At 58.6% G+C, this 26,267-nt stretch overlaps 12 protein-coding genes across 12 annotated transcripts; 9 read left to right on the plus strand and 3 right to left on the minus strand.

Moving 5' to 3' along the window:
- Positions 1 to 1,878: 1,878 nt before the first annotated feature.
- A1Q1_01173 (uncharacterized protein) lies at positions 1,879 to 2,593 on the minus strand (the record flags this gene model as incomplete). Its single annotated transcript, XM_014325448.1, has 4 exons — positions 1,879 to 1,929; positions 1,970 to 2,062; positions 2,109 to 2,257; positions 2,338 to 2,593. 4 exons carry the CDS (start codon positions 2,591 to 2,593, stop codon positions 1,879 to 1,881), a joined length of 549 nt encoding a protein of 182 aa, XP_014180923.1.
- An 892-nt stretch (positions 2,594 to 3,485) lies between these two features.
- A1Q1_01174 (uncharacterized protein) lies at positions 3,486 to 4,680 on the plus strand (the record flags this gene model as incomplete). The annotated part of the gene is made up of 4 exons (XM_014325449.1): positions 3,486 to 3,579; positions 3,648 to 3,811; positions 3,859 to 4,035; positions 4,141 to 4,680. The coding sequence occupies 4 exons, from the start codon at positions 3,486 to 3,488 to the stop codon at positions 4,678 to 4,680; spliced, it is 975 nt and encodes a 324-aa protein (XP_014180924.1).
- Positions 4,681 to 5,528: 848 nt separating this feature from the next.
- On the plus strand, positions 5,529 to 6,620 carry A1Q1_01175 (uncharacterized protein; the record flags this gene model as incomplete). Its single annotated transcript, XM_014325450.1, has 3 exons — positions 5,529 to 5,556; positions 5,610 to 5,914; positions 6,132 to 6,620. The coding sequence occupies 3 exons, from the start codon at positions 5,529 to 5,531 to the stop codon at positions 6,618 to 6,620; spliced, it is 822 nt and encodes a 273-aa protein (XP_014180925.1).
- Positions 6,621 to 7,184: 564 nt separating this feature from the next.
- On the plus strand, positions 7,185 to 7,898 carry A1Q1_01176 (uncharacterized protein; the record flags this gene model as incomplete). Its single annotated transcript, XM_014325451.1, has 3 exons — positions 7,185 to 7,583; positions 7,630 to 7,714; positions 7,792 to 7,898. 3 exons carry the CDS (start codon positions 7,185 to 7,187, stop codon positions 7,896 to 7,898), a joined length of 591 nt encoding a protein of 196 aa, XP_014180926.1.
- A 747-nt stretch (positions 7,899 to 8,645) lies between these two features.
- A1Q1_01177 (uncharacterized protein) lies at positions 8,646 to 9,354 on the plus strand (the record flags this gene model as incomplete). Its single annotated transcript, XM_014325452.1, has 3 exons — positions 8,646 to 8,673; positions 8,805 to 9,049; positions 9,238 to 9,354. The coding sequence occupies 3 exons, from the start codon at positions 8,646 to 8,648 to the stop codon at positions 9,352 to 9,354; spliced, it is 390 nt and encodes a 129-aa protein (XP_014180927.1).
- Positions 9,355 to 10,221: 867 nt separating this feature from the next.
- A1Q1_01178 (uncharacterized protein) lies at positions 10,222 to 10,893 on the plus strand (the record flags this gene model as incomplete). Its single annotated transcript, XM_014325453.1, has 2 exons — positions 10,222 to 10,629; positions 10,687 to 10,893. The coding sequence occupies 2 exons, from the start codon at positions 10,222 to 10,224 to the stop codon at positions 10,891 to 10,893; spliced, it is 615 nt and encodes a 204-aa protein (XP_014180928.1).
- A 1,170-nt stretch (positions 10,894 to 12,063) lies between these two features.
- Positions 12,064 to 12,777, plus strand: A1Q1_01179 (uncharacterized protein; the record flags this gene model as incomplete). Its single annotated transcript, XM_014325454.1, has 2 exons — positions 12,064 to 12,360; positions 12,415 to 12,777. The coding sequence occupies 2 exons, from the start codon at positions 12,064 to 12,066 to the stop codon at positions 12,775 to 12,777; spliced, it is 660 nt and encodes a 219-aa protein (XP_014180929.1).
- Positions 12,778 to 13,584: 807 nt separating this feature from the next.
- Positions 13,585 to 14,255, plus strand: A1Q1_01180 (uncharacterized protein; the record flags this gene model as incomplete). The annotated part of the gene is made up of 3 exons (XM_014325455.1): positions 13,585 to 13,612; positions 13,662 to 13,960; positions 14,043 to 14,255. 3 exons carry the CDS (start codon positions 13,585 to 13,587, stop codon positions 14,253 to 14,255), a joined length of 540 nt encoding a protein of 179 aa, XP_014180930.1.
- A 660-nt stretch (positions 14,256 to 14,915) lies between these two features.
- Positions 14,916 to 15,889, minus strand: A1Q1_01181 (uncharacterized protein; the record flags this gene model as incomplete). The annotated part of the gene is made up of 5 exons (XM_014325456.1): positions 14,916 to 15,200; positions 15,248 to 15,370; positions 15,417 to 15,501; positions 15,550 to 15,820; positions 15,862 to 15,889. The coding sequence occupies 5 exons, from the start codon at positions 15,887 to 15,889 to the stop codon at positions 14,916 to 14,918; spliced, it is 792 nt and encodes a 263-aa protein (XP_014180931.1).
- A 567-nt stretch (positions 15,890 to 16,456) lies between these two features.
- On the plus strand, positions 16,457 to 17,955 carry A1Q1_01182 (sodium-hydrogen antiporter; the record flags this gene model as incomplete). Its single annotated transcript, XM_014325457.1, has 2 exons — positions 16,457 to 17,748; positions 17,793 to 17,955. The coding sequence occupies 2 exons, from the start codon at positions 16,457 to 16,459 to the stop codon at positions 17,953 to 17,955; spliced, it is 1,455 nt and encodes a 484-aa protein (XP_014180932.1).
- A 3,134-nt stretch (positions 17,956 to 21,089) lies between these two features.
- On the plus strand, positions 21,090 to 22,846 carry A1Q1_01183 (Succinyl-CoA:3-ketoacid-coenzyme A transferase; the record flags this gene model as incomplete). The annotated part of the gene is made up of 2 exons (XM_014325458.1): positions 21,090 to 22,565; positions 22,625 to 22,846. The coding sequence occupies 2 exons, from the start codon at positions 21,090 to 21,092 to the stop codon at positions 22,844 to 22,846; spliced, it is 1,698 nt and encodes a 565-aa protein (XP_014180933.1).
- A 910-nt stretch (positions 22,847 to 23,756) lies between these two features.
- A1Q1_01184 (circumsporozoite protein) lies at positions 23,757 to 24,872 on the minus strand (the record flags this gene model as incomplete). The annotated part of the gene is made up of 1 exon (XM_014325459.1): positions 23,757 to 24,872. One exon carries the CDS (start codon positions 24,870 to 24,872, stop codon positions 23,757 to 23,759), a length of 1,116 nt encoding a protein of 371 aa, XP_014180934.1.
- Between the last annotated feature and the right edge of the window lie 1,395 nt (positions 24,873 to 26,267).

Genomic DNA, 26,267 nt, shown 5'->3' on the forward strand with positions numbered 1-26,267 from the left:
GATCGCAGTGAGTCGTGGGCGCCGTTGTGTGTCGAAGGGATGTGGTGCACGAGTGTGTTTGGAGGAGGAGAGAGTGTGTGCAAAGGAAGGAGGGAGAAGGAAAAGGGAGAATGCTTGTGAAGAGGGGGGGGGATAGAGTGTTGTGTTGAATTGTGTGTTGTGTCGTGTGGATTGGGTTTGGTGAGGGGTGAGAGGGTGTGCGTTGGGTGCGGATGGGCTCAGTCAGTCAGCTGCTGGGCGGGTGAAGGGTTATGATGATAGCCCGCCTAGTTGGTCGGCCGTTCACTCGGATGCGTAGTCTGGTATGCAATATGCAGTCGAAGTCGAACATTAGCGGCTAGCGGCAGCGGCGTGCGTGCATAGGAGACATGGGTGCATGGGTGCACCGAGGCCGCGGCGAAGTTGGACTATGCACGACCTGACCTGCTACGTGCTGTGAGCGAGTCTGCGCGTCTGCGGCTGACGGGTGATCCCAGTCCCTTGTCCCTGGGCTGCCAGCCAGCCTTACAACTCACCCACCACCTTGACCAACCCGGCAGGCTGCAGCCTTAAACACACAACGGCGAGACTGACAGGGCCTGCTGGAGGACTGCAGCATGCATCGCGGACACTCCCAATTCTCAGGCCGGATGGTGCAACTATGCAACCCGTTGGCCACCCAAGCGCTGTGCTACCTCAACGGAACACACTCACCACACGCGTATTGGGCGGAGGCAAACACACCACCGCGTCAACGCGTCCACGCGTTTCACTCACGCATTCACAGCATCCAGGCAAGGCACATCGTCTTCCTATTGCTGCATTTGATGCGGTTCGTGCATCCATTGCCTTCCATCCCACCATCTGTCTTCTGCAGCGCTCTTCACTTCCCGTACTTGTTCCCGCATCCGTCCACTAGTCGCTTCCATGCACCCACCCACAGGCCGTTTGCTTACTCGCCCGCTGCTCGATCCCGCACTCGCCGCACTCATGTCCCGCACACACCCCGCTGAATCAAGGTTTGCTAGCCTCAGGTCACCATCATTCGACCCACTGACGCATTCAAGTAGCTATAATTTACATGCCTGCTGTTACTGCCCCGCGGTCTGTGCCGCTCGCATCTACTCAATCTCTCCTCGAGGGCTCACGGGCCGCGGTATCCGGTGCAGGATCCCGTATCTGTGGTCGTCGTCAGCACCTGCCGCCCCACTCCCATTCTTCTGGCTCAATCATATGACCGCCCTGCACCACTCACCCGACTCCACAACCCAGCAGTCCCGAGCCGCCCCACTTCTCGTTCGGGATCACTACCACTTCGCGAAGATTGCTAAAGACGTCAGCAGACATGCCGGATGGTAAAGGCTGCGTTAACGGTACTGGTCCCTTCTCGAGGAAGGTTGCCCAAGTGCTGGAAAGGGTGGCATGGCCGGGTCCCTGTGACCACCGGGTGATCCGCAGACAGGTGCAGTCCCTATCATGGGAGCGCGAGCAGTCGCGGAGGCGCGTCAGACCCGTTGGGATTACGCCTCGTGCTAGGCGTCAAGCAATGTCGGCCAGTGCCTCCGTCGTTTTGGGAGCGACAGTAAGGCACGAGCCGGGACTGTTACCACCAAGACGCGACGTTGCTATGCCGGCAACATTACCAAAACGTGTACGCAAGCCATCCCGCGGTCAGTGCGACCGACAGGCAGCCAATGGGGTGTCACGCGCCGCAGATCATGAGACACGCAGACTCCCGCGCTGTCAAGCCGAAGCATACCGGCCAGATGTGCTTGGGCGGCCGAGATGAGCGAGCTCTGCCTGCACTAGAACCGCCAGGCCGAACTCTACCAGAACGAGAGCCGGCCCAGGAACCCATCCCCAACAATCCCGAGCGCGGCTGCCATACCAGAAAGGAACTCACTCAAGGTCTGCCGAGTAGACATATAATCGCAGGGGCTTATCGATGTGCTAGAAGTGTCAGTGAATACGAAAAACAACGGCTACTCACCGCCTCCACTAGGTCATAGAAGCTGTTCTCGCCGTGCAACGGCCCTCCGGCCCATCCGCAGATCCAGTCACCGAACGGCACAAGCCCCGCCATCTGCAGGTGTGTCAGTCATATACGCGCAGAACTGAGCGGCACTCACCTCGGCTGGGCTAGACTCCAGAACCTCGAGGATGTGCCAGACATTCTCGAGCGCAAGAGCAGGGTTGCAGACTCGAACACTGGTTCCAAGGAGCGAGGCCTTGGACTTATCCGTCGGCTCCCAGTCAGATGTAGGGGTGAGACTGACTTCTGAACATGCGTCAGCTCATCAATGGAGGAGAGGAAGGGCCTTGACCTCCACTCGCAAGCGCTAAGATGCAGGCACTCACCTCGGACCCTCTGCGTCTTGGCGTTGTACACAAAGAGAGAAATCTCCCTTCCCTGATTCCGCTCGAGGATGTTCTGCAGCTCCCTTGGCGTCGGGACCTCCTGGCCAGGCTGCTTGCCCGATCCGTCCTGGATGCCAACGAGGTAATCGAAGAAGGGCTCAAGGAGACCATCGGCTGGCGAGTTCTCCGAGACCTTCAACACGTGAAGAGCGATCTCCGGCAGAGCGGTCGGGGTTGAGGATGCCGTTTGTCCCATCGTTGCTGTTTCGGGAGGAGGGCAGGTGGAGGGAGGGTGACGAGGAAGGTCTGCTGCGATCGCCTGTTGGATTCGATGGCGAGGTCAACGGGCCAATCGGAGCTGATGTGAGTGTTATCACACCAATCGAACTACTGTTGCGTAATTCGAGCCGTTCAGTCTTTGCCGTAACGTTGCGAGAGGGTGGGAGCAGTGATGTTGAGGACGTCGTTTACATCGTCGCCGGTGACGTTGAACATCTTGTCATCTGGGTCAGAGCCGCATCTCGCCGCCGCGGAAGCAAACGCGTCCACGACATGATTTTCCACGTGTTCGTCGACGCGCTTTTGCTCCCGTCTGTCCACTTGTCCGTCGATCGTCGGTCTGCTCCAGCCGTTTCATGCTGACGGACGACTCACTTCACCTCATCATCGACGCACACTCAACAACGCACCCACAGTCCAGCAACACACTGCGGGTCACAGATTACAGACAAAGTCTTGAAGATAAACTTACCATACAACTGAGTGAAGCTATCGCTTCTCCGGATCACTGAAATGCAGCAGCCGCGGAGACGGACGAAATAGAGTTTGATCGCAGGGCTTGACCATGCGGAGCCATAGGACCTCATCAGGGCATAGTTTCGTCAACTGAAAGGTTGCAGATAAGGATGCAAGCTGTCCGATCACTTAACGAAGGCCCAGAAGATCGCGAAATTCACCCGCACCGCCCTTGCGCTTGTGGACACAGCCGGCTTACGGAAGTGCTTCGAAGGGTCGAACACCTACACCCATCACCTGATGTAGCATCCAAGCGAGCAAGATCGTACCAAGGAAAACAGTGACGATACATAAGGGAACTGCCAGCACATCCCCCAACTCATCAACTTTGCACCAGATATCACTGACTCGCCATGCTCATCCGACTGACCATATCGTCCGCAATGGGTATGTTGAGCGAAATCGCTGACGAAACAGCGAGGAAGATGGCTAACACAAGCAAGCGCTGTGCGTCGCGGCCCAGGGCATGCAGCAGGATGGGAACAACTGCAAGCGAATCATGGACACCCGGAAAGATCTTTACTCTGCCTACTTCAAGATGAAGAAGCCTTGTCAAGACGAGTGTCAGCCGTGGTACGACTTCCTACGCAAGGACGGCAAGTATTACGGCCCATCAGTCGGCGACGGCGAGGAGGAGCCTGATGGGACGTACGCGATCAACGTGACCCAACATTGCTCGGTGAGTCATGCTTTCTTTCCCAAGGTTTGCAGGTAAACTGACAGCAGCATCTCGACCTTGCCATGCCATGCCAGGTTTGCAACGGGAACAAGACCTTTGGCCCAGCCTACAGCGACGAGATTCACTCCACAACGCAGTCACAGGAAGCCGGCTTGCCGAATGACGGGATGCTTTACCTCATCACCAGGTGCAGGCAATCGGGCTATGCAACACCGGAAAGCTTGGTAAGTGATGACGGTTGTAGAATGGGGCTATCAGGGCGACCTGAGAAGCCGCTACATCTCAGCAACACCTCTCGAACAGTATTACAAAACACTACTGACGCACAGGACGGCTACCCAAACATTTGGCCCGACAAGGAGGAGCAGCGCAGAGTTGACGTCGGGTCCAAGTGCCGACCAGAGATCATCGGCTGTTTCGATGGAGCCAACTGCAGCGACATCATTGACAAAGTGACTGGCAAACCGTACGACAACGACCGACGGCCAGGCGATGGGAGTGAGAACGTCCCCACCAACGCCTCTGCCATTGTCTACGGCAGCACCATTTCCGCGCCACCTTCCCGCAACACCAGCACATCTGCCTCCAACACCACTACTTCTGCCACGAACTCCAGCGCCTCTTCCTCCAACACCGGCGCCTCTACCTCGGGCACCAGCGCCCCTACCTCCAACGTCGGCTCCTCGACCTCCAACTCAACCCCGCCGCTGCCGGTCTTACCAACCGCCGCGAACGAAACCACGGTGGACTCAACCGCAGCGAGCAACACAGCCTCTCCTCAGCCTAAGGAGACCGACTCGGGCGCACTGGCTGTATCTCTCCCCTTTACCCTTGTTCTTGGCGCACTGGGAATCGCTAGCCTCGTTTAGCCACCGGTCGCCTGTGGACTCACGGTTCGTGTTGCACCATGCTCACACTCATGCCCACCACGGGCCAAGAAGTCCACATTCGCGCGGCTGTGAGGCATAGCCCATTGCACTAAAGTTTAATAATGTTACCTGATTTCTGCAGCACTATTCCCTAGCTTCCCGGGTGATGTGATCTCGATGCCAGGCGCACAGGTCCAAATAGCTAAATAGGGAACAAGGTTGAAGAATCCGCCGAATTCAGAGCCAAGCAAGGCACGGCCATCAGGACTAGGCTTTCAGTCTCCAAACGAAGCCTCGGGCCACAGACTCAGATAACGATGAGGCGGTGTCAGGGATGAAGACGAAACACGAGGGTTGGAGCGGCCATCAAGCCATGCCCGCTACCGTGGGGGAACCAGACGAGATGCACTGCGAGTGCTGCACGCCGAATGCCGTGATGTGAGGTGTGACACAGCTTCAGGAACTCCCTACGTCGATTAGAGCCTTGCAGAACGCTGCACACCTTGTGCCACTCCAGAGAGGTGCTCGCTGCTGTGTATCCCTCACCCTGAGTGCACATGGCATCCGCTTCCATCGGAATGGCGACAACGCGTGCAGCAGCAATGTGGTTCGCCTGCAGATAGCAACGGAGCAGTGCAGTTCCGTCGGAATGGAGTCGCGATCTCCTGCTTATGATCTTCTTCCACGAAGAACGTGCGGTGGTGCCTTGATGCGCCGCCTCCGGTATCCGGTTTCGGCGCTGATGGACGTCCAAGGCTAGCGGGATACAAAGCTGCACTGATGATGTCGTGGGGGCTCGTCCGCCTGTCTACCACACGCACACAGCAGCGACCTACAGTGTACGGGTCATGTTCGGATCGGGACTTCTCGCCCTCGGTAAGTTTCCACAGATACATGGCCGCCTGGACGCTCATTTTCAGCTGCCATAGCTTCGGCGCAGGCATCTTTAGCTTCGTCGTCCGTATCGGCCCAAGCAAACGCCTCCGAGGCTGCGCCTCCCATGGTCGGCGGCACCCTCGCCACACCGACCTGGGCTCCGCCCAACGTGCCATGTGACCCGGAGCAGGTGACCTGGTTCTACCAAGCCACTTTCACGTACGCGCACAAGTGCAGCGAAGCATGCAACAAGTGGTACGGGCTGCTGTACAAGTATGGGACTTACACTGGCCCGCTGTCAGCGGGCCAGAGGGAGCCCGATGGGAAGTATGTCATCGAGCCCGAGGTAACGTGCCCGGTAAGTTTAACAATGTCTCTACTGTTTATTGACTCTGCAGCAAGTCGATTGGCTTGTGGACTGCATGACATGCACCTTGGTGAATGCGACGAAGCCAGCTTCTAACAGCACTATCGAGCTTGGTGCGCGGAACGTCGTTACGGCTTGCCGACAGGGAGGCTACACCATCCCCGCCAGCATGGTGAGATTCACTTCCGCCACATTACTGACGTAGTAGGACAAGTATCGCAACATCAATCCCCACGTCGACCCACTGGGTTCCGCTGCTATAAATGACCTATGTCACACAAAGATTGTCGGCTGCTTCGGAGACGTTGACTGCAGCAACCTCACCGATCCCACTGGCAGGTGGTTCTACAACAGCACGACCGGCGCATACAACAACCGCTCACCTGGTGGCGACTCTGTCGATGTCAATGCCAAAAACATAAACCCAGTCCCTCTGAGTGAAGGTCAAGGCCGGACCAGTGGCGCGCCTGGCGCTGTAGGCACGATCACCAGTCAGGCAGCCTCAGGAGGGGCGTCTAGCACTGAATCCCATCCCTCAAGCCCAATCTGTAGCACCAGCAGCAAGCCAGAGGCCACATCTGGGGCTAGTGCCGCAGCTGCCTCACAGGTTCAGTCCGCGGACTCGAGCGCCACTGTCGGATCAGTCTCCCTCGTACTTGGGTTAGGCATGATGACAGTACTGACTCTGCTCTGGTGATCTTGGAACATATATAGGTCCGGGGGAGGTGTTCGCGCATAGCTTATTGGAGTATCCTCTAGTATGAATGAAGAGGTTGATGCCCTCACGTGTTGCTCAAGCATTATCAAGACGTTCCAACGCTAGTGCAAACATTCAGATAAATAGGACATGATCGTGGAGGAGGTGTTGCCCAACACTTGCGAATGAACCTTGGTGTTCAAATGAACGATCTGTGCGGCGACGGCGTCGCGGCGCTCATTCACAATACTTGAGTGGCTGACTGTAATGGCTTGGGCGCTTTCAGTCAGTTAAAGGAGCGGTCAGTGCAGTGCCATACCGTACATGAAAGTACATGAAAGGGGCACGGATGCACAGCCCGACGTGTGCTGCCGCACGCGTTGTGTCAATTTACCCCTTTTCGTGCCTTTTATCGACTCCTGGGTTCTGATTTACCAAAGCGGCCCCGGTTGACAGATAGCTACATCCGACGCCCAACGTTTCGTTTCAGGAGATGGGTAGAATGCATATAAGCAGGCGCAAGGACGTTGTCTTTCCGCGACTTGTCCGCAACAACACCCCACAATGCTCAGCAGCCTCATCATCGCGCTCGCTACTCTCTCGGTAGCTCCGCCCGCGCTCTCCGCTTCAGTTGAACGGCCAGTAGCTATCGCGGAGCGCGAGTTGCCCGCCCTGCATCTCATCGCTCGTGAGGAGAACGGCTCACCGTCCCCTGCCAACAGCTCAGTGATAATGGATCTGGCAAAGGGCCGGCTTGGTGCACAGTTGGGTGGCACAAACAAGAATTCCACGGGAGAGTTGGACGAAGCAGGATGGCCCCGAAACTGCTCAGACCAGTGCGCGTCTTTCAAGGCATTCTGGGAGGAGAAGTACATCTGCGACGGCAGCCTGAAGCTCAGCGGCGACTTCAAAACGAAGTCGTGTTCCGGCATTCAAATGCTGAGGGTGAAAGACGGTTGCGAGGTGCGTCTCCACATCCTGCTTGCTGTCGCACATCGCTGACGGACAGAGCATGGACAAATCCGTGCCATGCTATTTCTGCGTTATTCCCGAACCAGACGTCCAAAGTCAGCTGAAGGATAACCTTGTCAAAAGTCTGAACACGTGCAAGCAGGCTGGCATCACTATCCCGGTAAGCTCTTCGGATAGTTCCAGCTGACTGTTCAGAAAGAGATTGAAGGGATCGACATGTCCAAAGTCTCAGCCGCGACCACTGCGTCTATGTCGGTCGCTGCCGCAATGGCTGCTCTTGGTGTCTCTTTGTTTATGATGGCGTAATCATGTCTGCAGGCTCTTAGCTATTCATATGACAGTCGAATCAGGCGGACGTAGATGAAATCAGAGATAATACGATGCACCATCGCATGGGGGACAGGCAAGGCTGTGTCCGGTTGGTTGCCTCCGGACACCCCGGTCCGGGGAAGGTCGAGCCCTTATCATTCAGGCACATTCCACGGCGATCTCTGCCCCAGGTGGGGCCGACGACTTCTCACGTGCCCGCTATTGCCGTGCTATCATAAGTGTTGCGTGAGGCTGCACAGCCCGCTCTCCCGACAGACAAACAGCCCCCCGGCCTGCTGTTCTCTGCTGCGGTGTGCCTGTGAAAGTCAAAAGCGTTGAATTGTCAGGAAGATTAGATTGCGGCGTTGCGATGTAATCCGCCGCCTTCCGTCAGACACCTTGATGACCTAGGTGTATCTGATCGAGGGTTGAGGCGGATACGACAGATCACATCTGCGGCCGTTCCTCGTTGAACCTTGATGGGCTGTAGTGGAGCGAACCAGAGCCTCATTGCTGGTCGGTTTCGCCGGCGTCAGTGCGTGTCGGCATCGGCCCAGAGTCACCTGATGATTGCTCCACACCTACAGCTCGGAGGCTGTGATCGCCCCTGCCGACGATCACCTTCATCCAGCATTGGCATGCTGTGTTTCTTCAGCGCAGGTGGAGTTGTTGCCGCTCAAAAGACGCCCATAAATAATCTAAGCCGACGTCTGTTTTGACTCCTATCCACTCAGTTACTACACCATGTTGTCCAACTTGCTTTTCGTTACGAGTATGTCCATATTCACCTCCGGGCTGACATCACAGTCTTATCATCCGTCGCCTCTGCTTCCGTTCCGGGCAGCTTCCCCGCTGTAGGCGACAGTACTCCACTGAGTTGGAGCTTAGCTTCGCGCAGCTTAGTCCGCAAGGATACCTCTTCAATTGAGAGAGCCGTCCTCGACCGTATGGGCCCTCAATTGGGCGGCTCAAGCAAGAACTCTTCGGGAGAGCTAGACAGTCTCGGCTGGCCAAGCAACTGCACCAATGCATGTGCGCCCTACACCGCGGTCATCGAAGAGAAAGGTATCTGTGACACGTACAGTGGCGTTGAGGCCAACGCGACTTGCACTTCGGGGTACAAGATGAAGATCTGGGATCAGTGTGCCGTAAGTCACTGCAGGTCCATTCGAGCTCACTTTCAGAACTTGGACAAGAGCACTCAGTGCTATTACTGCGTGGCGCCAAACAGAAAGGGCGAGATGCAGACGAACGTTCTGAACAATCTGAACACATGCAAGGCAAACGGCGCTCAGATCCCTGTAAGTTCCCCTTCTGGTTTAGCTAACTGGTGTAGGGCAGCGTTGAGGGCATTGACATGAGCAAGGTGTCAGCAGGACACTACGTTGCCACTGTGTCCGCCGCATCTGCTTTCATAGCGATGGGTGCAGGCATGCTGATCTCCCTTGTGTGAGATCCCATGACTGGAGGCTGTGAAGACGATTCAGTAGTCATTTTGTAGTTCAAACGCAGACATGCATTGCATGGGGAAGATGGGCATGAGCATCGCTGCCTGTCATTGCGTTATCGGTGGCTGATATCAGCCTCGAACCGGATCCGGTTTGATTACGTTTCATCTGGCCGTTGTTCCGTAGCCGTTCAAACTAACATTCGTACTCTCTCGAAGCAAGGCATAGCCCTCAGGTACCAAGGCTATACAACCGATTCTCCTGACGTCAGAATCCGAACGGTCAAGTCTAAGATGATGATATAGGCAGAACGTTGGTGCACAGCCCTATCGCTCGCTCGGCTGCGTCGCTTATCAGGTGATCGCTCCCAGAATGACCGACACGGAAAGTCACCCGCATGGCAAAAGACCGCGATGATAGCGTGTCTCGGTAAGGCACACTTGAATGAGATCGCAGCCCGGCGGTGCAACGGAACGCTCTGCCTCAACCTTGCTTCCATTAATGAATGGCAGAGAGAGGTGGTGATCATGGTAGTGCCGGTTCAGCAGATCTACCAAACCCGAAAACTGTGATACCAGTGCCATGGAGCCCTTTCAACGGACGTCTGCTCCGGTAAGCTCGGCAATGATGTTTAGGCAGAACAACGAGCTGACCTGTCACACCGAATCACCGTCGCCATAGCTCCTGTCTCCGGCGCAGCTCCTGAAGGTTAACTCGTGCACGAATCGGCACACCGTGCTGCGGCGTGGTGACGGCCTCGGATGCGTCGGCTCGGTTCAGAGAACGATGCCCGCGTACGGAGCATTTGGACAGACTGAAACCCATATAACGTCCATCAAAGGCGCCATCTGTCCCGCCGAAACCACAACATCATGTTGAAGACTCTTATCATCGCCGCCATCACAGCCGCTGGCGCTAATGCGGTTGCCGTCCCGGCATTCCAGCCTCATGAGATCCTCATGCGGGCTCTGCCCGAATTCCCGGTTGGCTTCGGCTATCACCTCCTCCCGCGCCAAGTCGGAAACAGCATCCCTACAGCGACCGGCTCCTTTACTGCTGCGTCTGGAAGCTCGACATCGGCAGTCGCCTCCACTACCAGCAGCGCCTCAACAGCTCTCGTCACGGATCTCCCTTCCTCTGGGGTACGTCCCGGATGCGAGGAGCAGTGCAAGTCTTGGCTGCAGATAATCCGAAGCAGCGAGTGGCGCTCCGCCGAGGCGACGAGGTCGAGCGTCTGGTCCGTGTACCAGAAGGGTGCGGGTCCCCAGATCCTGTGCTCAGTGAGTTCATTGAACCTGCTCGATGGGATCCAAGCGTGATACGATTCTGACTCGCAGAATCTCGACACAGCCTCTACGTGCGGGTTCTGCAACGCCGGTCCCGAGCACAAGGACGAGATGACGAAGGGTATCCAGGCACTCTATAAGGAGTGCAAGAAACTGTACCACGTCCCGGAACACGTGCAGGGTGTCAACGGAGCGAACACGCGAACTGCCTCTGCCGCAATCATAGCTGTTGGCATCGCCGCGGCCCTATGGTTCTAATGAGTTAGAAGCAGGGACTGAGCTGTCGATCTGGCGCGAAGTTAACGAGGTTGTGCTAGTGATAGTAATGAGTTGTAAACATTGCAGATTCATCGGAATGTACATCATGAATAACACCCCGAATCAGTGGCTTGAGAGCTACAACCCAAGAGAGAGGGAGGGCATTCCGGGAAGCCCTGGAGAAGGGACGATGAACCAGACTAAGCTTATCGCATGCTGCGGATCTTCACGACCGGGATCTACGCTAGGCTGTAACCTTACGTGAGAGAGTCAATCTACCGACAGTCAAGACATTGCAATGGCAGCGCTTCTCCACTGCATCCGGCTATTGCAGAAAGGGACGGTCACCAGCGCCACAATACAGGGCAATGCACCTTGAATTGAGGTGCCCATGAACTACCCACTAAGACTTCTCGGTTGCGCCGCTCCCGAGACCTCATCGCCGACTCACCGATGCTGCTATCAATCCGCAGCACTGACCCCTGGACAGCTTTTGTTGACTCTCCAGCGAATCTTATGCTGTGCTTTATCCGACCTGCGTGACGGCACCGCCGCCCTTCCTCTGTGAGCAGGCAGCAATACGCAAGCTGACTTACTATCCCTTCAGCCCCAGGCGCGCCGACGTCGAGTGCTGCGCGGTGCCGGTTGTACCGACAGTATGAATTGGACATCCGAATAGGCGGAACGGGGCTTGACTTCCTTCAATCATCGGCTCGGTCACCACCCACAACACCGTCCACTGTGTTCCCGTTTTAGCCGCTTTCATGAGGAAGCGCGCCTGGCTAATGCAGATGAGGAGACTGCTCATTCCACTGCTTGACATCGCATACGGTGCCCCGATGCCCCCATGCGCAATGAATGAGGCCCGTCGCGTTGCATGGAAGTCGAGGAGGGATATTCGAAGGCACTCAAGTCGGAGGGAGGCGGTGGCGTCGGCGGCGTTTGCCAAATGCTGCCCTTCTCAACGAGCAAACAGCCAACGGTCGTCAGCTGCTGCTCTGCCTCGGCTTACTGGACGGCGACCTGCTTGCTCTCTGCTCTGGTGGGCAAATCCATGCACTGTCTGTCCGTCCATGCTCTTCCCCTTCATTCTCAATATAGAAAAGCCGGCGCAGAGCTGCTTGTTTTCTCTCCCCCAGATTCTCTTGGAAACAACGAACTCAAGCCCCCATGCTGAAGTCTGCCATTTTCGCTCTCACCGCCGCCGCTGCCGCCAACGCGGCCGCTGTGAACACCGCTGCCGGTGGTATCCAGCTTCACGAGCTCGTCCTGCGTACTGTGCCCGAGGCCTCTGCGGCTGGGAACAACGCTGCCGGCGCGGGCCTGGGCGGGTTCCCGACCTTGGCGCAGCCCGGCTGCGACAACCAGTGCAAGCCCTGGCTGGACATGATCAACGCGGACCCCTGCTTCACGGCCGAGACCTGCCCCAACAGCGAGCTGATGCAGACTGGCAAGCGGATTTGTGAGGTGAGTCCCCCCTCAGCCTCTGCAGGCTTGGAGTCGTAACACTGACCCAATCAGAACCTGGACAGCATCGCTGCCTGTGGATACTGCAACGTCGCCGCCGATGACAGGAACGCCGTGTCCGACAGCATCAAGAAGACCTTCGACGCGTGCCAGAACGCGTACGGCGTTCCCGCCAAGCTCCCCGCCGCCCCGGAGGTCAAGGAGGTCGCTTCGTCCACCCAGAGCGTCAAGGAGGCGGAGACGTCCAAGGCCGCTGCACCCAAGGAGTCGCAGACCTCCAAGGCGGCTGAGGCGCCCAAGGCCTCTGAGCCTGCCAAGGCTGCCGATGCGTCCAAGCAGGAGAAGAGCGGAGCTGTGGCGCGTACCGCTTCCATCGCTGCTGTCGCGGTCGGTTTCGCCATGGCGCTGATGATCTAAGCGGTTGAGGTCAAAGGGGAATGATGCTGTTTGCCGATCAGTCGGCACCCAACTTCTCTTACGGATGTCTTGTATCGGGCCGGACGGTCCACATTGGAATGTATCAGAAGTAGAAGTGGTTGTTTGCCGTGGACCAGTCTTCCCCAGCACATGCTGAGGAACGTGAGATCGAAGCGGGATACCGGAAGCAGTTCCTGTGTGCGGCCCCCTGAATGGCGGACTTCGGACTCGTCCCGAAAGCCGAAAGCTGTACGCTGCGTACCGTGATGTCCGCCTTTGACGGACAGGCGGTGGTCTCTCTTGACTATTCAGGGTCGCCGCCCCAGCAACGAGTCAGTGATCGCGCATTACCCCAGAGTCCGCGACTTGGAAATGGCCAGAGGGAGAACGAGGCGGACCCGTGATGTGACCAGAGATCGACGTTTACTTCCTGATCTTCGGCAACCATATCCTTCCAGGGATACCACTGGAGACCGATTGAAAACAGTGCAAACAGCTTGAGCGTGACGTCAGGGAGGCCGATGCTCTGTTCCAGCGCGTTGTCCCACCGCGTTTCTAGACGCCGTTAAACATGTCACGAGTCTGACACGCGCCGTCCCTCGGACCACTGACAGAGGTATACTACAGTACCGCCTCACCGAACCCCGCGCCGCCCCCTGCCTCCGCCGATCCGTCGGAACTGACGGGGTGAGCGGAGTTGGCACTGAGCGCCAGCAGAGCGCTCGTTGGCTGCCAATGCAGTTGGGCGTCGAGGTATATAATAGGGCACCGCAACGACCTGCTCTTCATCAACATCTGACGACCTACATGCTGAAGACAACCATTCTCTCTCTCAGTAAGTTGCCCCGTCGGAACGCTTCTCACCCCAGCTCTTGCCTCCACAGGCTTCGCCGCTGTGTTCCAGCGAGACGACGCCCCTAGCTCGTCAGTCCCCGCGCCCTCTGCCTCCGCCTCGGTCAGGCCGCCCGGCTTCGTGGAATTCGGGAACACCTCCTCAGTCCCGGACAAGTGCAAGGACTCGTGTGCGCCGTGGCTCCAGACGCTGGACAACAACGGCAGCTGTCTGAGCTACCTCGACGTCGCGTCAAACGGGGACGGCAAGGGCTTCGACGATGACTATCTTGGCCTGAACTGCAAGAACAAGGACAACGGTCAAATTGCAAGCCTGCAGCTGCTGTGTAACGTGAGTAAGGAGGCCTGTCCATTTACCATCCCTCAACTCGCCCCCGCAGGAGGCGTGGTCGCAGATCGCTGACACTCCGCAGCACCTTGATCAGTTCTCAACTTGCGGTCATTGTCTGGTGCAGGACGCGCAGCGCGGGGAGCTTGAAGATGGCATCAAGGTCGTCACCAGCACGTGTAAGAAGCGCGGGCAGACGATGCCGGCAAAGATTGAGGGCGTCTCCAGCAGTGCCAACGCGCTCAGCGCTTCCGCCGCTATTGCCTTGGGCGCACTCGCCGCTGCTGCCCTGTGCTAGCTGAAAGGCGGAGAAACTCCTTATAATCGCCCAGAAATGCAGCTTTAGCTAAAAAGACTCTTTAAGAGTGCGTGTGCGCTTGCTCTCCGACAGTCGCCACTGACCCCTCCTGCCTGGACGCGTCGTTGGCAGGCTGGAGGCGGATATTTACTCTTGCACCATTGATCTGCTGATCGAGAGACATCTCTCCGTTGTTCCCTCCATGGACAGGAGGCCCCCGCAGCTGTCATGCATGTCTGACTGGTCCTCAGGGCAATACCGTCTTCATTTGCTGGATAGCCACTCCAAGCTGTGCCTTTAATCCAGGAGTGACGTTATTCCGCCGGAAAAGAATCAAAGAGCCACATGTTCGCATTGGTAGACACCGGCCCGGTTCCGACGGAAGCAGCCGGATCGACACGGAACCGCGATCGCCCGCCCTTAGTACTGCAACTAGTGGGTCAGGCGAGTCAGATGCGGTGCACAGTGCACGTGGGGTCCTCTAACTGCGCACAGTGGGATCACAAGTCGAGCACTGGACGAAGGAGAGCAGGAGGAGATGCCGAATGCCGATCTCATCGGTGTCAGCCCATTGTCGCGTCTCAGAGACCGGAAGCTCTGTTCATATCATATCTAATCCGCGCCTCTGCTCTGCGAACGCTCAAGGTAACTAAAGAGGGACTAAAGTAGGACGAAGGTGAGCGCCGCGCAACCTGCAACTGCAATGCTGAAGACAGACGATGCCGTCCTCCATTGGCCCGACGCGTCGTTAGGCGTGTTGCCAGACGAGGTGCCAGGCGAGGCGCCAGACGTGGTGCCGGATGTCTTGCCAGACGAGGTGCTAGACGTGGTACCAGACGTTCCGCCAGTCGTGCTGCTAGATGAGCTGCCGGACGCGTTGTCCAAGGTGCCTCGCAGCGACTTCATAGCCGGGTCAGGGATGGAGTTGCCACTTTCAACAACGCCCTCGATGCTGTCCTAAACATCAGCATGGTACGGTGAGTGTTCCTCACGGGCACATCAAAGCGGAACTCGTTCCTGCATTCATCGTTCAAGTTCTTGAGACCTTCCTGCATCTCGATCTTCCTCTCGGGGCCCCTAATGCAGAACGCGCAGACAGCGACGTAGTCCAAGTTCTGCAAGTCAGGATTCGCTCTGCCCTCAACATCAATGGACACGTACCTCGCAGATAACTCGAGCGCCGGGAGCCTTATCCGCAGCGCAGCTCCTTGCTCCATCCGCTGGGTTTGCGCTATCCTGGCATCGGCTGTACAGGTAGAGTGTCTGATTCCACTGCGTGCACTCATCGGCGCACCGGGCAGGGATCTCTGTCAGGTCCGAATCGCCAAGGCTATCGTCAGTCTCGGGATTGACGCTTTCCGATGACGGGCTAGTCGCAGATGAAGGGTCGACACCCGAGTCGGAGGTGTCTGACGAAGGAGTCGAAGAGCTGCCTTCGATGCCTGAAGCAGCATCCACTTCCTCCCGAGAGCACAAGACAGGGCCGCCAACACGAGTTGACGCCGGAACATTGCTAGCAGCAGCTTCCTGAGCTGCTGCCGAGGAGAGGTGGGCGAGGGTAGTGACTGATGTCAATGTCAACAGAAGCTCGTTTCCGCCTACTCACAAAGAGCGAAAAAGAGTGTTCGGACCATGACGTGAGTGGCCTCTGGTGGGAGAAGAAGAGTTCGATGGATGCGATGATGAAGCGCGGGTGTGTTGTTGTTGTCTTCCGCCTATGAGGGTGAGTCAATGCGTAAGCCAACGACGAGGATGACCATGGAGCTGTTGTGGAAGCCGTGCTGGAGCGCACCGTGCCCTAAGGCGTGAGGGGGAGGGCATATCAGAACGTGGCGCCGGGCCGGGTCCGAAATGTGATGCACGAACGGAGTCCTTCTGAAGTACATAGGCGGCTTCTCCATTTCAACTTGGATGCGATGTAGGTCAGCGTCGTTAGTCGCGACGGGAAGGCTCGGTCATGGTCTGCAGGAGTGAGCGACGAAGCGATGACGTGAGCACGGAACTGGTGCTGTCCGTATCTTATCTCGGTCCGGGTGACCGTGGGAAACCGCTAGCAGGTCGAAACGTCGTAACTGGTCTCCCGACTCTTCGTTGTCGCCCACTCACTCTCGTCAAACGCATCCTACTCCGCGTCTTCTGCGATCTCTCCCTCATCGTCTGCACTTGCAAAACCGTCCAATTCTGAAGTCCGCTATGTCTTTATGTGGTCTTTCCAATATCATGAACCGAGCACTACCGCGGCCCTCATCCTCGTCTCGTTCCTCTACCTCTTAAACGTCTTCGGCTGGTTCGCCCAAGTCCTCCTGTCGTGTGGTCTTCTTGGCCAGATTTTTCTTGGAATCATCTATGGCACCCCTCTCGCCGGTCTCCTTCCCCAATCACTTGAGGAGTCGCTCGTTGGTATCGGTTATGTCGGCCTGCTCCTCATTATCTTCGAGGGTAAGTGCACTGAACACGAGAGTGCTGTCATCTCACAAACAGGTGGGATGCAGTCTTCGCTCATGCATTTGAAGGCTACCCTGGGTCTTTCCGTCGCTGTCGCGCTCACAGGCATCCTTGCTCCGATGGCACTGTCGTTCACCCTCATGCCAATGTCGGGCGCTCCTGCTTTGCATGCGTTCGCGGCCGGCTCCTCGCTCGCCTCCACGTCGCTCGGCACTGTACTCGGCGTTCTGGCCCCGAGTGTGCTTGGATTCGACCTCCGGCGCACAATGCTTGGCGCGACGCTCCTCAGCGCCGCGATCATGGACGACGTGGCCGCCTTCGTCATCAGCAAGGTTCTCCAGGTCATCGGCGCGGGCGCGGGCGGTGCAGAGCTCGGCCGCAATATCGGCCGTACGCTAGGTGTGACTCTCGGGATTGCGTTTGCTGCTGCAGTGCTTGCACGTTGGGTTTTAAAGCCAGCGTACCTCTGGTTGCTGGCTCGGCCGACGCTTTGGCGAGGCAAATCTTGGGGCGGCACGCACTTGCTCATCGCCATCAACGCGGCGCTCTTCACTGGTGCCGTTGCCGTGGCTGGGTACGCGGGGACCTCGCTGCTGTACGGAGTCTACGTGTCCGGTCTCTGTATTGCGTACATGTGCGACTCGGATGTGTCGGCCGATATGGGAACTGGTCTACCGCTCGCTGAGTCGAATGCGCCGAGATTGGGGCAGCCGACTTCGGAACCGGCCACGACGAATGAAACTTCAACCATGGCAGTGGAAGAGGAGGTCTCCGAACTGAGTCTGATCGATGCATTCGACGCGACCGTTCCGCCCGTGCTGAACACGCTCCTCCTACCCATCTTCTTCGGCTCGATTGGGTACTCGATCCCGTTCATCCCCCTCTGGCGTGGCACAATCATCTGGAAGGGCATCATCTACGCCGTGCTCATGACGGCGGGCAAAATGGTGTGCGGGGCTTGGATTTTCGCCCTGCACGGCCAGAAGGCATGGCGTGCTGCAGTGTTTCTCGGCATGGCCATGGTTGCGCGTGGAGAGATAGGTCTGCTGTGAGTGCGGGTTGGGAAAGTTTGAAGTGAATACTAACATGCAGAATCTCGCAGATTGCACTGCATACCCCCGACCCCCTCCTGAGCGATGACGAATTCCTAATCGTTACCTGGGGCATCATCTTGTGCACAATCGTTGGACCCCTTGCGGTCGGCCTGCTGGTCAAGCGATGGGGCAAGCTCGTCCTCGCTGGCGGGCTCGACTGAGGCGGCCACATGTCGCCCTGCTCACCCCGTTGGTCTCGCACGTGTATCAAGTAGAGCAAAATGCAACCGATGGGCAGCAATACTTCAACTACTTACACAAGCTGGGACAAGGATGATCAGCACAGAAGCTGGATTCATGCACCTCCCACCCAAAAGTAGGAGTGTTCATGGAAGGAAGGCTTTGAGGGGTAGACTGTCGATCCGCGACAGATTGTTTCTTGGCGCGTCTCCCGTCTCTCTGTGACCTCATCGTCTCGTCTACACTGATGGTGATCGCGATCGTGGCACGGACCTCCTTCAAATTCCGGAATGACCAGGGGCCTGCACCAGACCAGGGGCAGCTACGCTTGCTGCGGGGTTAGCCGTAGCTACAGCCAGCCGAAGACGCCATTGGGTGCCAAGCCTCGACGCCACCTCGGGACGGTGTCAGTCCAGACTCGCTGCCAGCCCGATCAGCGGCAGCCCGGGATGTCTGCGTCGCCGTATCCCGAATACCTATCGATCTCCGAGTGCTCGCCTGGCCACGCCAACCACGTCGATCTCGGCATACTACGATCGAGCAGATCTCGGTGGCATGCGGGGACGTTAGCCCTGCCCACCTGCTGACTCGTTCGCTGTCGTTGGCTGCCCACATGCCACCATCGCATCAGGAACGGTCTTCGGAGGTGCCCTTGCGTGCAGCCTGCGGAGGCACAAGGTGGCACCACGGGAGCAGCTGTGGGACGGTGTGGGACGCTGAGGGCCCCGGAGTCCCCAGACCCCGCAAAACAACTCCGACCAGAGTCCTTCCGAAGCGTCCCAGCCGTGCCAAACGAGCCGGTCAGAGTGGGGGAGCCTGCGCTTAACGAGCTCACATGCATGCCTGAGTCACCTGGAGCTGTCTCGTGTACCATGCATGCTGCTGCGCAGGTGCCCAGCGGGACTGGGGGCTTGGGGCCAGTGGCGCCGCGGGAAATTGCCGAGCGCTCAAGTCTTGCCCAGCGCGTCCAACGAGTCTGGCGTTCGTGCTGGGGCTATCTTCCTTCAACCCAGCGGGCTGGTGTCCGGGGGCCGGTGTTCGGCGCTCGGACTACGGTATCGTGTCAGATGATCGCCCACTGAACAAGGAGGGAGCAACGTGAGAGCGCGATGAAAGAGCGGTTATCTCGCACTGATCGCCTGCCCACACCGCTCTGCTGATCATGTGATCTGTCGCACGCGTCGCGTAGCTCGCTGTCCGCGGTCTACACTGTAGGGCCGGCCCGAGGCCCGCAACAGCAACGGCAACTGGTCTGCTCGATCACTGATACCGGCAAGGGGATTCGAAATGCGACAGCAAGCCCGATTCGAAAACTACCGCCGAGAAGTGCCCCGTCAGGACAAGACGAAGCCTGACCCTATCCCCGCATTGGCTCAGTTGGGTGTGCTAATCTCTCCCAGCCTTAATCAGCATGAAACGGTACCGATTGTATGCCGTTTAGCCTGCCGGATTGCCAGGGCCGCTCAGCTGCAAGTTCTGACTGGACTGCCGTTGGAGAGACGGGCCTGACGGGCGGGCTTCAGCACGGAGCCCAATGGCTGATCGCACAGCGCCGAAACCCCACGCTCCGGTGCGGACTTGTGTACGCATGCCTGCGCCTCTCCTGGCGCTGGCGGTCCTGAAACCTGCTCAGACGCGTCGTGATCCACATGACATGCTGCTGGCGGCCTGAGCTGTTCCAGCAGCCTGGAGGGATGGTGAAGGGCGCCGCAGGTGTCGTAGGGCTCGCCGTAGAGCTCGAAACAGGGTTGGACGGATTGTTGCGATGGCTATTTATCCGCCGAGTGATCCGGCACTGCCGCCGGCATCTCGGCCTCTTCCCTCCCTGTACTTGCCCTGTGGGCGCCAACAAGTCCAGCAAAGCACGCGTCGTCGACAAGCTCTGCTGAGTGCGCTGTGTGTGCCGAGCGGGGCAGGCACCGATGCTCCGCCCTCCGCCCCCGCTCTCCGCCCTTCGCTCCGAAGGACAATCCCCGCTTGGACGTGCAGCAGGGAGTCAGAAGCGCGGGGAGTAATGTGGGGTAATTTACCACCGTGCATCGATCGGCCATCTGACGTTTCCTACCGGCTCGCAGTACTTGGAGCTCGCCTGGCTGGAAGGAGCCTGTTGCTGGGAAAATGTGGGAGCAGACGTTGAATCTGTTTATCCGATGACGTGAGGCCCCAAGCACCAGCCCAGCATCCGAATCACCAGGAGCTCCCCAGGGTCAGCTGCAGCCCGAGCCGCTCGTTCAGCCAACTGGAATGCAGGTATTGGGAGATCTCAGGCTATTCAGGACGTTCCACCAGCCATGCCCCTTTTGCACGTGGGAGTCACCAGCCCCTGGAGCCTGGCTGGTCCGCTGGGGCTCTCGACTGGCGCACGCCCGACTTTTTTTTCGGACCACCGCAGAATAGTTGATAGCGGGATTCGGCGTGTCAACACCCAGATGCGGATCGCCGTTCTCGCTCTGGGCCGCCTATGCATCGACTCACACGGTTATCGCTGTTCGCTGGGCGATGCCAATCTCGCTGGTTGGCTCGTGGGCAGAGGCGACTAACGCGATAGACGAGACTGGACGCTGGGGAGCGACTCGAGCTGGCTGCAGGAAACGCAATACCCTCGGCTTCAGCCGACGTCATGGGCTGGAACAGATGTCGCTCTGCTCTCCCACCGACATTCCCCTCCGCCTCCCCCTCGTTCCTCCTCCGCCAGCGTGCTCTCTGGGGGGAACCTGCAGGGGTTACGCAGGAGCTAGAGCTTCGGCACGTCTGCCCCCACCCCCGCGGAGCCGTGCATGCTGAGACTGCTTGTGCATATGGTGGCGCGCACAGTACAAAAAGTTCGAAAACGGTGGTTCAGTTTCTCCAGTTTGTCCGACCGCACGATCCATCACTGCTCCCTCAACCCCTCACCGCGCCTGTCTAATCCTGTCCTCGCCTGCACCACCAGGGTATCCCCAGTGCCTGCATAGAACCCAAACGCGCTTGCCTGCACGTACGACCGCACCGCTTAGCAACGAGAGCAAAGACCACGTCGGAGCTCCCCCGCCCCCACCCTCGATACATAAAGAAAAAGACGATCGTCTCGCACCTCTTTCTATCCCCCATCTCCACCCCTCTCTACCTCTTCACCATGTTCGCCCTTCGAACTGCTGCCGCGCGCACCTCTACTCGCGCCCTCCCCCGCGCCCAGGTTGCCCGCGTTTCGGTCGCCCGCAACTCTGTCGCCCGCGCTGCCTTTGCTCTCGCTGCCCGCTCCTACGTCGTTCCTGCCACCCCCGTCCCCAACTCGACTCTTGACTCGGCTCCCTTTGCCCCCTGCACCAACGTCGGCCCCGACTCGACCGTCAACAAGGTCTGGCCCAACGCCGCTGAGGCCATCAAGGATGTCATCACTGGCAACCAGCTCATCCTCTCTGCTGGTTTCGGTCTCTGCGGTACCGCCGAGACGCTCATCCAGGCCATCGTCGACCGCCCCGACATCAAGGGCCTCACCGTTGTTTCGAACAACGCCGGTAACGTCGGTGCCGGTGGTCTCTCGCCCCTCGTCCTCTCTGGCCAGATCGAGAAGATGATCCTCTCCTACGTTGGCACCAACAAGGCTCTCCAGGACGCCTACATTGCCGGCAACGTCGCCCTCGAGCTCACTCCCCAGGGCACTATCGCTGAGCGTCTCCGTGCCGCTGGTGCCGGTATGCCCGGTTTCTACACCCGCACTGGTTCCGGCACTGCCGTCGAGACCGGTGACATCCCCATCAAGTGGTCTAAGCCCGACGCCGAGGGCAAGCAGGTCGTCGAGGTTCCCGGCCACAAGAAGGAGGTCCGCGAGTTCGACGGCAAGCGCTACATTTTCGAGCCCGCCGTTCACGGTGACGTCGCCATCTTCCGCGCCTGGAAGGTCGACAAGGCTGGAAACTGTGTCTTCCGTTACACCACCCGCGCCTTCGGTACCCTCGTCGCCAAGGCTGCCAAGTACTCGCTCGTCGAGGCTGAGAACATTGTCGAGATCGGCGAGATCGACCCCATGGACATTGACCTCCCCGGTATCTACGTCGACCGCGTCGTCCCCGCTACTGAGGAGAAGAAGATTGAGCTCGTCACCCTGACTGAGCCCGCCGAGGCCGCCGCCGAGTCCAAGGACGACGCCCCTAAGAGCAAGTCTCAGGAGAACCGTATCCGTATCGCCAAGCGTGCGGCCAAGGAGCTTAAGGACGGCTACTACTGCAACCTTGGTGTCGGTATCCCCGTTCTCGCTGCCAACTACGTCCCCGAGGGCGTCAACGTCTGGCTCCAGTCCGAGAACGGTATCCTCGGAATGGGTCGTTACCCCACCAAGGAGGAGCTCGACGCCGACGTCATCAACGCCGGCAAGGAGACCGTCACCCTTGTCCCTGGTGCTTCCGTCTTCGACTCGTCCGAGTCCTTCACTATGATCCGTGGAGGTCACGTGGACGTTTCGATCCTGGGTGCCATGGAGGTTTCCGCCACTGGTGACCTCGCCAACTTCATGATTCCCGGCAAACTTGTCAAGGGAATGGGCGGCGCCATGGACCTCGTCTCTGCTCCGGAGAAGACTAAGATAATTTGCGTCACGAATCACTGCGATAAGGTAAATTTTGAGCCCAGAATGCATAGGAAACGTGTAGAAGAAGAAGCGCTAACGTCCAGTACGGCAACTCGAAGATCGTCGAGAAGTGCTCCCTCCCTCTTACCGGCAAGGGCGTCGTTTCGACCATCATTACCGACCTCGCTGTCTTCCAGGTTGACCGCGAGAACAAGAGCGGCGGCGGCCTTACCCTCACTGAGCTCGCCGAGGGCGTTACCCTCGAGGAGATCAAGGAGAAGACCGGTGCTCCCTTCAAGGTCGCCGAGAACCTCGGCACCTTCTAAGCGCGTTCTGCCGGCTTCAAACGCAACTCGCATCGATCGCCTGGTCCCCCGCGGAGTCTTTAATACCCTCGCGATGGCGGTCCCTGTATAAAACTGGGAGACAATCATCAAAATCAACACGGAGAACAGAAGAAAAAGGAGAAGAAGTAATTTCATTCTGATATACCCTAGGCACTTGTTAGCATTCAGCATTGTACTCGCATAGAGATGCACTTCAGTACATCTTGACATCCCTCGCCTCCTTGCACCTGCACCATCTGACGGTTGGCTGGCAATTCGAAGAAATCGAATGTTTGAACGCCGAGGTCCACACGGGCATAACGTCATCACCTCGGATCAGGGCCTCGCATAACCGTCGGTTAATCGGAGGCTCCACTCTGCCCCGCTCAACGGGCGCCTCCCGCGTGCCATCCCGTGAGAGACCTCGGCGTCTTCTTACAGAGGTACATCGCCGATTCTTCCAGGCGTGATTTTCTCGATTTCTTGTGTGTATCCGCCACCGTGAGCTGGCGTTGTTGTAAGTGCGCCCTGGACGACTGCCCAGATGCACCGCGTGGTTCTGCTCCCGTGGTCACGTGCCCCAGTAGCCTCCACCTTCCATCACGAGTCCCGTCATCCATCCTGACGACTTTGCTTCTCACCTGCCGCCTTCCTCATCGTTCTCGATGCCGTCAACATCATCCATCCACTGCCAAATGACCCCAGCCCTCGTTCTGCTCCCATCTACTCAACTCACCCACGCCACTCATGCCTACTGACTGCTCGAACCATCAAGCTTCTGCAACACTACGTAAGGTAAGTGAGTTGAAGGCAGTGTCCATCGCTTCTACGAAAAAGGAAGGCGGCAGAAGCGCATTATAGGGGTTTGCTGTCTATAGTCCACATCAAGTGGCTAGAGTGCTGCACCAGATTACTGCTGGGTGAGCTGGACGATGTGCTCGAGGGCGGCCTTAAGCTGGGCGCGGAGCTCCTCAACCTCCTGCTCGAGCTCGTTCGAGCGCTTGCAGTGGTCGCCGCCGCCCGACTGCGTGGGCTGAGGGTTCTGCGAGGACGAGGGGGATGGCTTGCCACCGTCACCACCACCCGAGGGAGTAGGCGATGACGACGGCTTGCCGCCGTCGCCGCCGCCGTCGCCGCCGCTGGAGGGAGTGGGAGAAGACGAGGGCTTGCCATTGCCGCCGCCGCTGGAGGAAGGAGAAGCAGAGGGCTTGTCACCGCCATTGGACGTGGGCGAGGCAGAGGGCTTGTCACCGCCATTGGAAGTAGGAGAGGACGAAGGCTTGCCACCGTCACCGCCGCCGGAGGGAGTAGGGGAAGACGAGGGCTTCCCACCGTCACCACCGCTAGAAGGACAAGGAGACGACGAGGGCTTGCCACCATCGCCACCGCCAGAGGGAGTAGGAGAGGTCGAAGGCTTGCCGCCGTTCGAGGAAGGAGTGGGCTGGCCACCACTGGACGAAGGCGTCGTCTGGCCACCACCGGACGAAGGCGTCGGCTGGCCACCACCGGACGAGGGCGTCGGCTGACCGCCACCAGACGAAGGCGTCGGCTGACCACCGCCGGACGAGGGCGTCGGCTGGCCACCGCCGGACGAGGGCGTCGGCTGACCACCGCCGGACGAAGGCGTCGGCTGACCACCACCAGACGAAGGAGTTGGCTGGCTGCCGCCGGACGAGGGAGTAGGCTGACCACCGCCGGACGAGGGAGTCGGCTGGCTGCCGCCGGAAGACGGAGTCGGCTGACCACCGCCAGAAGTAGGAGGGCCAGTAGGGTGGGGGCCGTCAGTGGGACCGCCAGTGGGGCCGGGGCCCGGACCGCCACCGCCGTCGTTGCAGTTGCAGAACTTGTGGGCGAGACCGAAGAAGTCCTTCTCGCAGCAGAGGGCGCAAAGCAGGCCGAAAGTGCGAGTGTTGAGCTGCTGCAGCTCGGCGCGAGCGACAATGTCCTGGTTCTGGAGCGGAGCGGGGGCGGCGAGCGCGCTGGACGCCGCCGCGAGGGCGACGAGGACAGTACCGGAGAAACGCATCGGTGCTGTTTGTGGTGGGCTTTCCGTGTGGGGGTGGAACGAGAGTAGAAGTACGAGAGCCGAGAAGAAGTGAAAGCTGATGGGGTTGGGGACTGACGGTCTGCCAGGTTATATACGGTCGTCCGGCAGCCCACTTCGAAGTGTTTAGAGCTCGTTCCCGCGCAGCAAGCTAATGCAAGTGCACAGGTGAAGCAGGCCATCCTGCCGTAGTGCCTCCGGCAGGGACTGACAACCTGTGGTCGGAGGGTCGCTCGGCATACTCGCTCGCGCAACCACCACCGCGACCCTCCAGGATGGTGCTCGACCGCGTTGGTGGACTTCCCGGTTAGGTGCCACACAGGCTATCGCGCAGACGGGCAAGAGGGCGAGCGAGGTAGTGCTCAAGGAGGTGCAGTAGCCGCGGCTCGCAGCGAACGCACTAGTGCATGTGGTGCGACGCCCTCCCTGGCATGCCTGGCGTGCCCAGACATGTGCCCTCGGCATGAGAGCGGTCTGCTGCAGGGGGAACCAGCGCGCAGTCGTCAGCATTCCGAGCATCGCGTTCGATACCCGGGCACGTCTTCCAGGTAGCCTCCCAACACCCGCCTGCACCGACCATGCGCTGATATCCACAGAAACGGGACCGCATTCGCGGGTAGCCCTCCAAAGCAGTGAGAGATCCTAATGGCAGATGACGCAGCTTGGCCAATATCAGCGGAACTCACCCACCGAGCGGCGAGCGGGCTCATGCAATTCAGTCCGCAGTCCGGGCAGGACTGTTCAGGACACCCAGAATTGCTGCAGTCGCCCTAGTCGCGTTTCAAGCTTGGAGCCAGCGTAGGAACGTGGCCATGAACATAGCGCAAGGCGTACCGTGGAGTGCCGCAAACAACATCAGGTGGTACAGGTGGAGCGCGACGACATCAAGAGCAGCAAGCATCGGATACTCGGTCCCGCACCCGCATGGGCTACCGCCGATCGGGAAAAGACTTGATCACGATTGCGACAGCGGAGCACGGCCCAAGACGCGTTAGACGCGCCATGCCGCCATGCTAGCGCTTTACGCTTGCTTCGCTTCGCTAAGGGCACCGCCATCGGTCACAATGGGCAATCAGTCACGGAATGCAAGCAGAAGCCGTGCAGCAACATGGGGCAGCTGTCGCTCCGGGTTATCCACATGTTGCTTATGCGCGATTAGCAAGGCACGTCGCACTATGGAAGCTCTATTGCATAGTTGCGCAGCAGAGCTTCTCGTCACCGAGCTCTTCGCAGCACACTCCTCAAGACGGACCAGCACATGACCAAGTGCTGCTGTGCTGGACCCATGAAGGGTTCGTGAGCTGGCTCGGAGAAGAGACATCCACTGAGAACAAAGCGTGGTTTTACAGGTCGCGCAGATAAGCACGCTTGCAGGCG

The sequence above is a fragment of the Trichosporon asahii genome, assembly GCF_000293215.1.
Source record: "Trichosporon asahii var. asahii CBS 2479 unplaced genomic scaffold scaffold00048, whole genome shotgun sequence".
Taxonomy (NCBI): Eukaryota; Fungi; Basidiomycota; class Tremellomycetes; order Trichosporonales; family Trichosporonaceae; genus Trichosporon; species Trichosporon asahii.